Raw genomic sequence first — 14,768 nt, forward strand, 5'->3', positions numbered from 1 at the left:
TGCCGCCCTGAGGGACCGGGCGGCAGGGCGCACTGCGCAGAGGCCCACGGGGATCCAACAGCTGCTCCTTCCAGTGTGGCACAGGGCCTGCACCCAGAGCTGGCCGCCAGCTTGTCCTGCGCGATCCCGTGGGGGGGAGGCTGGCGAGCCCTGGCCCTCCTGACTCCGGGGCAGTGGGGTCTCCCTGGGACCTCCTGCGGAGGGGAGCCTGGCTACAGGGTGCTGCTCCGGGAGCCCTTGCACAGAGCAGAGCACAGCTCTGGGGTGCAGCTCACGCTCTGAGCACCAGCGTCACACGTGGACGCCCCTGCCCCGTGAGTCTGCTGAGGCGGCACACGTGGCACCTCCAAGGGGTCTTGGGGCTGTTTGGCCCACACTGGCTCTCACCGGCCACCCTCCTCCCTCCACCAGGCATTATGACATCCGGAGAAACGATGACATCATAAACTTCTTCAACGACTTCAGTGACCACCTGGCGGAGGAGGCGCTATGGGAACTCTCTCTGAAAATCAAACCCAGGAACATAACACGGAGGAAAACAGACCGGGAAGAGAAGACCTAGGAGCGGGTGCCGCAAGCGAGGAGAACGCGAGGCTCAGAGCGCCGCTCCGAGGCCGGAAGGGACTTTGGACCTGTTACGTGGCGGCGGCGCGTGTCCTGGCCTCAGAGCCACCGGGCCCATCCAGGCCGCTGCTGTGCCGGGCAGGCGTCCGGAGCCGCAGCAGCTTCCTGCCCCTCCCCCGCAGGAGCAGACCCCCGGCCCGGGGGGGCCAGCGGGCGGTCTCACTGCTGATTTGTGAACTGGGGGTTGGGGTTTCTGTTTTTGCTCTGTCTTCTGCTCTCCCTCTCTCCCCCTCCCCCCAAGCCTGGGAGCAGCACAGGGACTTCAGCAGCAACCCGGGAATGGTGGGAGTCTTCTGAATCTCCTGCAATGACAGATGAGTAGAGGCCCAAGGACCCTCGGGGCGGGGGCTGCTCTCCCCGTAGCCTTCAGTTGGGTGGGCAGAAAGTAGAGGAGACCCGGGAAAGACTCCTTTCACTTTCCATGTCCTACTTTTTAAGTGGAGGATGGTGTGAACGTCTCACCTGGCCCAGAAGGGACGGCAGGTGGCCTTTCAGCAGCCCTGGGGCTGGTGCTCCCGTCGCGGTCCTGGCCCGCCCTTGCTGGGTCACGAGCAGCAGCCGTGGCCATCGTGTTTTCGCCCCTTCACTTCCTCTGCCCCGTCCCACCGGCCCTCCCCATCCTCTTGGCACCGTGGGAGCTGGGCAGCAGCAGCTGGAAAGGAAGGACTTGACCATCCAAGAAACACACTTTATCTGAGTTGGGGCCAGTAGCTCTTGGTGAGTTAACCCAGAGAGAGGGGAGGGGCATTTCTGTTGCGGGGAGGGCCGGCAGCCCCCTCCTCTGTCGCTTGCCGTGTGCCTTAAACTCCTCCTATCCGTCCCGCCCTGCGGGCTCCCCTCCTCCCTGGCGCTGAGCCTGGTGGGCCCAAAGGGGCCCCTCTTTGCTCATCAGACCTTCTGCCAGCCTGACCGGCTCTCCCGTGGGAAGGACAGGGTGTCCCTGAGAGGCAGGGGCCTGGCGCAGAGGCGTCCCCTGGGGTTGACGGCCATGGCTCACCTGCTGGCCGGCAGTGAGGCGCAGCGGCTTCAGAAGCAGGTGCTCTTTCCAGCCTCGCTCTCCAGAGCCAGCCCCGCTGCTGAGGTGGACGAGCTGAGGGGAGGGCTGCAGGGGCTCTCCACACCCCCTGGCCTCCGTGCCAGCCCGACGTGGGCCTGCGGGCAGGCTGCCCCCAGGCCGCCCGCCTCCTGTTTTGTTCGTTTTACATAATTGAGAGCTCACTCCTCCTGGGTTTGGGACTCGGGCAGGCGAACACCAGGCTCAGCCCGGGCTTAAACAGAAGTAGAAAGCACCATCTGTAACTGTTTAAAGGAACAGCCCCGTCACTTTGAGTCCTTCATGGGCCTTTGAACAGCTTTTATCAAGAAGCTGTCGGTCCTGTGCACAGAGGGGAGGAATCTGTGAAATGTCAGTTACGACCCCTCAGGCAGCGATCCTGCGGCAGCGGGCGGAACGCGTCACTTTATTATTTAAAGAGTGTGTGTATAGAGTCGCTGGTTATGAACAATATTGTGTGTGGGGTTGGGTTTTAGTTTGTTCCCGCTTTTTTAAGTCCTCTCATTTCAGTCTTTCCCTCCTTCCCGTCTTCCTCCTGGCCTGGCCCTGCTCTGCTGCTGCTTTGCGCAGCTGCTGTGTGCTCAGGGCCCATGGGCTGTGTGGACTGCGGTTCCCTGGGGCCTCCCTCCATAGGCGGGCAACTGTCGACGCCGCGCTTCCGCTTCAGGCTCAGCGTCCCAGCCGCGAGCTGGACGGGGCTCGGGGGCTTCACCGTCCCTCAATTCAGAACAGACCCTACACCCACGCCTCCCCTCCTTGCCGGGAGCCCTGGCTCTGAGCCGAGGCACTGGGCAGGCAGCGCAGGTGGACAAGGGGCCGGCGTGGCCAGGTGACCCTGCATGAGGGCAGCAGGTGCAATGTGTGTTTTAACTTATTGGCTGACAGGCTTCCCTACCTTGACCTCATGGAGACACATTCTGGCTCTGGGAGTTGCCAGCCTGGCTGTGGTTTGTCTGTCTCAGGGGCCAGATCAGCTGTACGAATCTGTCTTTACAACAAAGACACCCTCGGGAGGATTTGTTCTCTGCAGAGGCAGTTCTCACCTGCAGGTGTGGGTGGATCAGGGCAAGGGCAGGCACGCGCCAGGGCTGAATTAAAGCCCGATTCTGAGCAGCGCCTCCCTCCCACGGCCCCGCGCCTCCCCAGTGTTGTTACATTGTAATATATCCCCAACTAACCTGGCTGATGGTGGCATCTTCCTGCAGACATTTCAAACCTGTAACTTTTATATGAAAGGAAAATAAACACAGATGAAAGCCGCGGCCACCTGTGTACCACATGCCGCGTGTGTCAAAGTGACAACTGGGCTGTCTCCTTTCTGTGACCTCCTTGTGGGCTGGGTGCCTGGCAGGTGTTGGGGGGGGGTCTTTTGTCCCCATCTCTGTGGTCCCTTCTCTGTTCCCCAGTTTCTCCATCTGGAAGTGGGGGTAAGGACAGCTCTACCTCATACAGTCTGTGAAGGCTCAGCAAGTTATACCTGGAACAGTATCTGGTGAGCTATCGCCACTATTATTACTTAGCATATATTGAGTACCAAGCACTTTGCAGGCAGCTCTACCTCACTGAATCCTCTTAATTGAAAAATGATACAAGTGAAATACTGCAACCATAATAAGTACTACAAAGAAGAGGTACTTAACATTAAAGAAATTAAGTTGGATTTGAAATCCACTCGCAAACATCAGGTCCAGACAGACTTAACAGGTAATTTATGCTAAACAGGTAGCTTCAGTCTTAGACGAATGCCCCTGAGAACAGAAGAAGGGAAACACTTCTCAACTTGTTTTATGAGTGGAATACAACCTTGACACCAAATCCAGACAAGGACAAGAAGGAAAATTATAGGCAAAATTACTGATGCAAAAATTATAATCTTAGCAACCCCAAACCAGTGATAACGTAAAACTCAAGACTCCCCATTGGGCACATCCGCAGATGCAAGGATGGAGTGATGACAGTACTTGATCCCTTTTCTTAGACCCTTATTTGGGCATTCCCATCTGGTACGCCTTTCCTTCCTGGGGAACTGAGAACAGGTGTGCCACCTCCATGTGTACTTTCTCCACCATGGCATACTTAGATTCCAGGTGTTGAGATGGCAGAGCCCTAACTGGAGGGAGCCCAGTCAGGGACTACTCCCACTGTTCCATACTGGGCTTTACACGAATGAAAAACGAATTTGCACTTACTAATAAGCTGCTGAGATTTCAGGGCTTGTAAGTGTTCACAACATGGCCTAGCCGCTCCTGAATAAAATACATTAACAGATTAAAGGAAGAACACCATCTAATCACCTCAGCAGTCAGAAAGACCACTGTTAAAAAATTAAAACCCCCATTCGTAATTTTTATTTAAAAAATAACTAACAGTCTTAGGTAAGTAGAAATCAAAAACTTCCTTAATCTAATAAATGTTACTTTCTAAAATCTCATGCAAACGTTATACTTAATGATGAACTATTTAAAGAAGTTCCTTTAAAATAGAACAAGGTAAGGATCCCACTGTCACCTTGTCTTTCACTGTCGTACTGGAGATACTAGCCAATGCAACAAGAAAAGAGATTAGTAAGAAAATCACGATAGTTAACAACGAACTACTAGAAAACATAATTCTTCAAATATCCAGTTTATACTAACATCACAATTCTTAAGGTACTAGGAATAAACCCAATAAGAGATGTATAAGACCTTATAGGAAAAAGGGTGATCCAGCAAGAGAAAATAACGTGTAAATATTTACACACCCAAATGCGAGCAACCTAAATATACGAAGCAAATAGTAACAGACTTAAAGGGAGAATACACAGCAATACAGTAATAGTAGGGAACTTTAATACCCCACTTACATCAATGGATAGATCATCCAGACAGAAAATCAATAAGCAAACGTTGGCCTTAAACACATTAGACCAGACGGACTTAAAGATACATACAGAGCATTCCATCCAAAAGCAACAGAGTACACTCTTCTAAGAGCACATGGAACATGCTCCAGCACAAGTAACATGTTAGACCACAGGTCGTTGTAAATGTACGAAGGTTGAAATTATATCAAGCATCTTAGCCAGTCACAATGGTATGAAAGTATAGAAATTACAAGAAAATGGGAAAATCCAAAAATACATGGAGATTAAACAGTATACTACCGAGCAACTAATAGGTCAAAGAAGAAAATAAAAAATACATTAAGAAAAATGAAAATGGAAATACAACATATCAAAACTTACCGGATGCAGCAAGAGCAGTTCTAAAAGGGAAATTAATAATAAACACCTGAATCAAGAAACAAAAAGCTCAAATAAACACTCTAAATTTCAAGGAACTAGAACAAATGAAACCCAAAGTTAGTAGAAGGAAGGAAATAAAGGATTAGAGTGGAAATAAACAAAATACAGACTAAAAAGACAATAGAAAAGATCAGTGAAAGAGCTGGTTCTTTGAAAAGATAAACAAAATGGACAAACCTTTAGCTAAACTCACCAAGAAAAAAAGAGTACTCAAAATCCGAAATGAAAGAGGAGCTATTAAAACTGATACCACAGAAATACAAAGGCTCCTAAGAAACTTCTGGGAACAATTATATGTCAACAAATTTGACAACCTAGAAGACACAGATAAAAACCTAGAAGACACAGATACATACCTAGATGCATACAACCTACCAACACTGAATCATGAAATAAATCTGAGCAGACAGATTACTAGTAAGGAGATTGAATCAGTAATCAAAAACCTCTCAACGAACAAGTCTGGGACCAGAGGACCTCACTGGTGAATTCTACCAAACATTCAAAGAAGAAGTAATATCAGTTCTTCTCAAACTCTTCCAAAAACTAGAAGAGGAGGGAACACTTCCAAACACTTTTTAAAAAAAAAAAAAAAAAGGCCAGCATTACCCTGTCACCAAAAACAGATGAGAATGCCACAAGAAAAGAAAACTACAGGCCAATATCCCTGAGGAATGTAGATGCAAAAATCCTCAACAAAAAATATTAGCAAACAAAATTCAGCAATACAATAAAAGGATCATACATCATTAGCAAGTTGGATCTACTCCAGAGATGTAAGGATGGGTCAACACCTACAAATCAATGTGATACACCACATTAACAAAATGAAGGATAAATACCAAAAGACCATCTCAATAGGTATTGTAAAAGCATTTGATAAAATTCAACATCATTTGTGATAAAAATCTCACAGCAAAATGGGTATAGAGGGAACATACCTCAACATAATAAAAGTCATATATGACAAGCCCACAGCTAACCATAGTGGTGAAAAGCTGAAAGCTTTTCCTTAGAGATCAGAACAAGACAGACACTGGAAAAAAAAAATAAAGAAATAAAAAAATAAATTCCCTGGCAGTCCAGTGGTTGGGACTCAGTGCTTTCACTGCTGTGGCGGGGGTTTAATCCTTGGTCGGGGAACTAAGATCCCGCAAGCCGCACAGCACAGCCAAAAAAAAAAAGACCAGGACAAGACAAGGATGCCCCCTGTCACAACTTTTATTCAACATAAGTATTAGAAATCCTAGCCAGAGCAGTTAGGCAAGAAAAAGAAACAAAAGGCATTCAAATTGAAAAGGAAGATATAAAACTGTTTGCAGATGACATGATATTATATATAGACAACACTCAACTCCATCAAAAACTATTAGAATAAACAAATTCAGTAAAGTTGCAGAATGCAAAATCGATGTACAAAAATGTTATGTATCTATACACTAATAGTGAATTATAAGAAATTAAGGGGGGCTTCCCTGGTGGCGCAGTGGTTGAGAGTCCGCCTGCCGATGCAGGGGACACGGATTTGTGCCCCGGTCCAGGAGGATCCCACATGCCACGGAGCGGCTGGGCCCATGAGCCATGGCCACTGAGCCTGCACGTCCGGAGCCTGTGCTCCGCAACAGGAGAGGCCACCACAGTGAGAGGCCTGCGCACCGCAAAAAAAAGAAAAAAGAAAAAGAAATTAAGGGACTTAATTAATTAAGGGACTTCCCTGGTGGCGCAGTGGTTAAGAATCCACCTGCCAATGCAGGGGACATGGGTTCGATCCCTGGTCCTGGAAGATCCCACATGCTGTGGAGCAGCTAAGCCTGTGCACCACAACTACTCTATAGAGTCCACAAGCCACAACTACTGAAGCCCGTGTGCCTAGAGCCTGTGCTCTGCAACAAGAGAAACCACCACAATGAGAAGCCCACGCACCGCAATGAAAAGTAGCCCCCACTCGCCACAGCTAGAGAAAGCCCACACGCAGCAACGAAGACCCAACGCAGCCAAAAAAAATTAATGAATTTAAAAAGAAAGAAAGCCATCTCATTTATAATATACAATTTAAAATTGCATCAAAAAGAAGAGAATACCTAGGAATAAATTTAACCAAGGAGGTGAATGACCCGTACACTAAAAATTTTAAGACATTAGTGAAAGAAATTGAAGAAGACAAATAAATGGAAAGATATTCTGTGCTCATGGATTGGAAGAGCTAACGTTGTTAAAATGTCCATACTACCCCAAAGCAATCTACAGATTCAATGCAATTCCTATCAAAATTCCAATGGCATTTTTCACAGAAATAGGAGAAATAATCCTAAGATTTGTGTGGAACCACAAAAGACCTTGAATAGCCAAAGCAATCTTGACAGAGAAGAACAAAGCTGGAGCCATCATGCTCCCTGGTATCAAACTATATTACAAAGCTATAGTAATCAAAACAGTATGGTATTCACATAAAAACAGACACATAGATCAACGGAACAGAAGAAAAAGCCCAGAAGTAGATCGACACATATATCGTCAATTTATGGCAAAGGAGCCAAGAATACACAATGGGGAAAGGACAGTCTCTTCAATAAATGGTGTTGGGAAAACCACTATCTTACACCATACCCAAAAATTGACTCAACATGGATTAAAGACTTGCATGTAAGACCTGAAACCATAAAACTCCCAAAAGAAAACACAGGCAGTAAGCTCTTTGACATCAGTCTTGACAATGATTTTTTAGATTTGAAGCCAAAAGCAAAGGCAACAAAAGCAAAACAATACAAGATGGGACTACAACAAAGTAAAGTTTCTGTGCACAAAAGAAACCATCAACAAAATGAATTGACAACCTATCAAATGGGAGAAAATATCTGCAAATCATATTCCTAATAAGGGGTTGATATCCAAAATACATGAAAAAACTCATACAACTCAATAGCAAAAAAAAAAATACTTTTCGAAAATGGGCAGGATATCTGAACATTTTTCTAATGAAGACACACAGATGGCCAACAGATACATGAAAAGATGTTTAACATCACTCATCATCAGGGAAATGCAAATCAAAACCACAATGAGATATCACCCCACACCTGTTAGAATGGCCATCATCAAAATGAAAAGAAATAACAAGCATTGGTGAGGAGGTGGAAAAAAGGGAATCCTTGTGCACTGTTGGTGGGAATGTAAATTGGTGCGGCTACTATGGAAAACAGTATGGAGATTCCTGAAAAAATTAAAAATAGAACTACTGTATGAACCATCAATTCTACTTCTAGATATTTATCTGAAGAAAACAAAAACACAAACTTAAAAAGCTATATGTAAGTGGTGCTGGGAAAACCGGACGCTACGTGTAAAAGAATGAAATTAGATCACTCCCTAACACCATACACGAAAATAAACTCAGAATGTATTAAAGACCTAAATGTAAGCCCAGACACTATAAAACTCTTATAGGAAAACATAGGCAGAACACTCTGACGTAAATCACAGCAACATCTTTTTTGGCCCATCTCCTAGAGTAATGAAAATTTAAACAAGTGGGACCCAGTTAAACTTAAAAGCTTTTGCACAGCAAAGGAAACCATAAACAAGACAAAAAGACAACCCTCAGAATGGGAGAAAATATTTGCAAACGAAGCAACTGACAGGGTTAATCTCCAAAATATACAAGCAGCTCATACAGCTCAATATCAAAAAAACAACCAACCAAATCAAAAACTGGGCAGAAGACCTAAATAGACATTTCCCCAAAGAAGACATACAGACTGCCAACAAACATATGAAAAGCTGCTCAACATCACTAATTATTAGAGAAATGCAAATCAAAACTACGATGAGGTATCACCTTGCACCAGTCAGAATGGCCATCACCAAAAAATCTACAAACAGTAAATGCCAGAGAAAAGGGAACCCTCATACCCTGCTGGTGGGAATGTAAATTGATACAGCCACTATGGAAAACAGTCTGGAGGTTCCTTAAAAAACTAAAAATAGAACTACCATATGACCCAGCAATCCTACTACTGGGCATATATACCCAGAGAAAACCATAATTCAAAAAAACACATGCAACCCAATGTTCATAGCAGCACTATTTACAATAGCCAGGACATGGAAGCAACCTAAATGTTCATTGACAGAGGAATGGATAAAGATGTGGTACGTATATACAATGGAATATTACTCAGCCATAACAAGGGATGAAATTGGGTCATTTGTAGAGACGTGGATGGACCTACAGAGTGTCATACAGAGTGAAGTAAGTCAAAGAGAAAAGCAAATATCGTATAATAACACATATGTGTGGAATCGAGAAAAATGGTACAGATGATCTTAGTTGCAAAGCAGAGATAGAGACACAGACTTCGAGAACAAATGTATGGACACCAAGGGGGAAAGGGGTGGGGTGGGGTAGGAGGAACTGGGAGACTGGGATTGACACATATACATTATTGATACTATGCATGAAATAGACAGCTGATGGGAACATACTGTAGAGCACAGGGAACTCTACCTAAGGCACTGTGGTGACCTATATGGGAGGGAAGTCCAAAAGGGAGGGGATATCTGTCTGTGTATGGCTGATTCACTTTGTTGTGCAGTGGAGGCTAATACAACATTGTAAAGCAACCATACTCCAATAAAAATTAATTTAAAAATTAAATTTTAAAAAGCTATATGTGGGTGTAGGAGGGGTTATGAAAGCAGATACATTTTTATCTTTCTATAACAACAAACAGAAAAAGCTATATATACCCCAGTGTTCATGGCAGCGTTATTTACTATAGCTAAGCCATGGAAGCAACCTAAGAGTCCACCAGCGGATGAATGGATAAAGATGTGGTGTATATATACACAATAGAATATTATTCAGCCAGAAAAAGTGAAATTTTGCCGTTTGCAACAGCAAAGATGATCTTGAGGGCATTATGCTAAGTGAAATAAGCCAAAGAAAGACAAATACCATATGGTCTCACTTATATGTGGAATCTGGAGCAAAAAAAAATAGGACCTAGTTCACAGGTATAGAGAACAGACTGGTGGTGGCCTGAGGTAGGAGAGGTGGGCGAAACGGGTGAAGGGCGTCAAGAGGTATAGATTCTCAGTTATACAGTAAGTCATGGGGGTGTCATATACAGCATAGTCACTATGGTTAGTAATACTGTACTGCATATTTGAAAGTTGCTCGTAGGGTAGATATTAAAAGTTGTCATCGCAAGTAAAAAACTTTTGTAACTATGTGATGATGGATGTTAGCTGGGTTTACTGTGGTGATCATTTCGCAAAATATATAAACATCAATCGTTACACTGTACACCTGAAACTAACACTATATGTCAATTATGCCTCAATAAAATTATATATTTTTAAATGAAAAAATAAGGTTTCATTTTAAAATAATAAAGACCTTAATAGTTGAGAGATACACATATTCATGGGTAGGAAGATTAAGTTTCTTAAAGATGTCAATTATCCCCCCATATTAATGTATATATTTCAAAACTATTCCAAAGAAAATCCCAACAGGATTTTATACGGTTCTTGACAAGTTTATTCTAAAAACGTTTAAGAAGGAATTTTCCACTTCTGGGAATGGCACACTAGGTAATTCAGACCAGCCATCCTGCTAGGAAAGCTACACCAAGTATTTTTAAATCCCTGCCTGCATTCATCAGAGAGCTAGCAGGTGAAGGAAGAATTACTGGGCCAGGATTCAGGAGGAGACAGAAATCCAGGGAGGAAGCCTGACATTTGGGGTCACATTCCTGCCAATTCCAGAAGAGGTGTCTGAGAAGCTCAGCAGCACTTCTGAGAAAAGGGAGATTTAAAAAAAAAAAAAAGTCCAGAATTCATATTTTGAGACCCCAAAGGAGATAACCTTGCAGCTGTGTGACTACGAGTATACCAGCCCTCACAGCCCTGTACCAAACCAGCTTCAGTCTGGATTCCTAGCGCCCAGGCACCTGCCAGAAGCAAATGCAAAGCCTCCCTGGAGGAGGCTGACATCATCCTAGGCCTCAATATATTTAATTTTTCATATACAACAAAAATTAACCAGGAACACAAAGGGGACAAAGAAGCATGAACAGAAGAAGACCAGAAACAATGGACATAATCAGACCTGCAGGGGCTGAAAGCACAACACATACTCTGTCTAGGTGTAAGACAGGACTGAGAATTTCAGCAAGTAACTGGATGCAAAATAGAGGGAAAATGGAAATTCTAGAACCAAAAAATGCATTAACTGATATAAGGAACTCAGTGAATGTTTAACAAAATCGGGACTTCCCTGGTGGTCCAGTGGTAAAGAATCCGCCTTGCAATGCAAGGGACGCGGGTTTGATCCCTGGTCGGGGAACTAAGATCCCACGTGCCGCGGGGCAACTAAGCCCACACGCCATAACTACTGAGCTTGCGCGCCTCAACTAGAGCCCACGTGCCCAAAACTCCAGAGCCCACGCGGCCCGGAGCCCACGCGCCACAGCCAGAGAGGGAAAACACGTGCACCACAACTAGAGAGACACCCGTGCTCCACAATGAAGAGCCTGTGTGCCAACGAAGATTCCGCATGCCTCAACTAAGACCCGATGCAGCCAAAAATAAATAAATAATAAATCTTTAAAAAAACAGAATTAGTGAACTGGAGATAGATTAGGAGCTAGATGTGTAATGAAGCATGAAGAGAGAAAAGTACGGACAAAACACAGGGCAGGAAGAGACAGGATGAGAAGTCCAACTGGAGCACCAACAGAAAAGGAAAAAACACAGTAGAAGCAATGTTCATAGCAGTTATTATTCCACAATAGCCCCAAAGTGGAAATAATCCAGATGTCCACCAACTGGTCAAAGGATGAACAAAACACACCTCCATACAACGGAACACCATTTAGCACTGAAGACGAAGGAACTGACACACAACGTGGATGAACCTCAAAAACGTGGGTGTGAAGGATGCCAGACACAAAAGACTCTGTACTTCCTGCTTCTGTTGAAATGAAATGTACAGAAAAGGCAAATCTAGAGACAGAGAGCAGACCGGTGGTTGCCTGTGAGTGGAAAGACTGCAGACAGCATGAGGGATCCTTCGGGGCGATGGAATTGTTTAAAAACTGGTTCATGGCGATAGTTACACAACTTTATAAATGTACTAAATTTCACGTTATACCCAAAGTGATATGTAGATCACACCTCAATAAAGCTGTTTTTAAAGAAGTTTCCAAAACCGATCGTGCCAGTTACCAGTTTCTCATTCCTCATGTCCACGTCTCCCGTTTATCTGGTGCTCTAAAGTGAGCGTTTCCCGTGTGCAGGGAGCACAGGGTTTTGTCCCTGGAGGGGTCCTGCAGCAGGCGCCGGCTCCAGGTGTGGAGACCGCTGTTTTCTTCTCACTCTGACCGCAGGGCTACTAGAGGAACGTGTCGGGAGGCATCCAGCGCATTCTGCCCCGGCCACACCCTCTACCCGCATCTTGCTGTCTCTCGGCAAGCCTGCAGCCCAGCCTGACCTGCTCATCCTCTCACTGTGGCCCCCAGGCCTTGTGCCACCCTGCACGCATGCCCACCTGCCAGCCTCGGCTCACCCAGCTCTGAACCAGCTCTGGCCTGGGTGACCCGGTGTGTCTCTCAGCACCCCCAGTGGACTGTACGTAGCCACACCTCCTCCAACGAGCTCTGGATCCCAGCATAGGGACTTGGGCCCTCCTGAGCTTTGCTTTCCTCGGGCACTCACCTTCACCCTTGGGTAACTTTAGCATTCCCTCTACACCTTCACAGTCGCTTTTCTCTCACAGTTAATAATTCTTTACATTAATCTTTCTCTGTTCAAATTACTCCAGTTTATGCCTTCTGATTGGTCCTTGACTGAAAGACATCAAGCCCTAAATTCAAGAAGCCTTATGAATCCCAAGTAGGATAATTAAAAAGAAATACAGTGGGTCCCTCAGTATCCACAGGGGATTGGTCCCAAGACCCGCTCTGGATACCAAAATCCACCGAAGTTCAGGTCCCAGAGTCAGCCCTCTGTACCCACGGGGTCAGCAGCAGAGTCAACCTCAAATCTTAAACAGTATGTGACCCCGCAGCTGGTTGGGCCCACAGATAGGGAGGGCTGACTGTACACATCTAAGCACAGCATCGTTAACCTTCTGAAAGACAAAGACAGAAAGAACATCTTTAAGTAGATAGAGAAGGAAAAAAAAAAAAAGGACACATTACCTTCAAAGGTAACAATGAATGAGACTCCCCAGTAGAAGCACCTGGGGAGACAAGTCGATGGAGTATCTTCAGTACTGAAAGGAAGTCACCAACCACACTTCTATACTCACTCTAAATCTCTTTCATGAATGAAGGTAAAAATCACGATATTGTCAGACAAACAGAAACAGAATTCATCACAAGCAGACCTACACCAAGACAAGACTGAACCGTGTTTTCAGGCCAAAGGGAGATAATCCCAAATGGAAAGTCAGACATGCAGGAGAGAAGGAAAAATCCACAAAAACCAGTCAGCATGTGGGTAAACCTAAATGAGCATGAACTGTATAAACAATAATCATGTCTCATGGAGGTTTAAAATATGGAGAATTAAAATACAAACCAACAGTGTCTGATTCAGGAAGGCACATGGAGTTAAGAGTATTCTCGAATTAGTTCTTTTTTTTTTTTTCTTTGCGGTACGCGGGCCTCTCACTGTTGTGGCCTCTCCCGTTGCGGAGCACAGGCTCCAGGCGCGCAGGCTCAGCGGCCATGGCTCACGGGCCCAGCCGCTCCGCGGCATGTGGGATCTTCCCGGACCGGGGCATGAACCCACGTCCCCTGCATCGGCAGGCGGACTCTCAACCACTGCGCCACCAGGGAAGCCCTCTCGAATTAGTTCTTGAATTGTCTAGAAAGGAGAAAAAGTACTAGGCTTTCAGAAGTCAAGAATGCAAGTGTGCAGTCTCTGGGGCACCACTATAGAGTGAAAGAATGCATAACTGCCATGCCAATAGAGAAAAGATACAAGGTTCACTCGTCAAAAAGATTTAACAATTTCTAAATATGTATGCATCTAACTACATAGCCTCAAAATATCTGAAGCAAGGGCCGACATGGAGAAATGGACAAATCTGAGATGCTGACGGGAAGTTTTAACACACCCCTCTGAGGAACACTGTAAGAAATGACTCATCTTACACAGCACTTCCAAAAAGAAAATGAGAATCCCTTCGCAACTCTTGTAATGAGACCAACATAACCCTGCTACCAAAACCATAAACAAAAATGAAAATTACAGATCAATTTCACTTATGAACACAGATGCCAAAAGCCCTGAACAAAATATCCACAATGTTCGATACAGAAAAAGGATAATACATCACGGTCAAGACGGGTTTGTTCCACGAATGAAAAGTTACCTTAACATCTGAAAATCGACATTAAGTCACCATATTAACAGAATTAGATAATTTTCTCAGTGGATATGTAAAAGTCATTTAATAAAATTCAATATCCATGCATGATTTTTAAAAACTCTTAGCAGGGCTTCCCCTGGTGGCACAGTGGTTAAGAATCTGCCTGCCAATGCAGGGGACACGGGTTCGAGTCCTGGTCCAGGAAGATCCCACATGCTGCGGAGCAACTAAGCCCGTGGGCCACAACTACTGAGCCTGTGCTCTAGAGCTCGGGTGACACAACCACTGAATCCCGCACACCTAAAGCCCGTGCTCCGCAACAAGAGAAGCCACCGCAATGAGAAGCCCGCGCACCACAACAAAGACCCAACGTGGCCAAAGATAAAAATATAAATTTATTAAAAAAAAAAAACCTCTTAGCA

At 45.2% G+C, this 14,768-nt stretch overlaps 1 protein-coding gene across 12 annotated transcripts in view; it reads left to right on the forward strand.

Moving 5' to 3' along the window:
• Positions 1 to 2,980, forward strand: part of RAPGEF1 (Rap guanine nucleotide exchange factor 1) — a 140,981-nt gene extending 138,001 nt beyond the window's left edge. For all 12 annotated transcript variants that reach the window (XM_067742891.1, XM_067742893.1, XM_067742900.1 and 9 more), the window contains one exon: positions 412 to 2,980. In XM_067742891.1, coding sequence (XP_067598992.1) covers positions 412 to 562 — 151 coding nt within the window. In that variant the 3' untranslated portion in view covers positions 563 to 2,980. The remainder of the gene's footprint in view (positions 1 to 411) is intronic.
• Positions 2,981 to 14,768: the final 11,788 nt, after the last annotated feature.

Source organism: Pseudorca crassidens, chromosome 7 (assembly GCF_039906515.1).
Source record: "Pseudorca crassidens isolate mPseCra1 chromosome 7, mPseCra1.hap1, whole genome shotgun sequence".
Taxonomy (NCBI): domain Eukaryota; kingdom Metazoa; phylum Chordata; class Mammalia; order Artiodactyla; family Delphinidae; genus Pseudorca; species Pseudorca crassidens.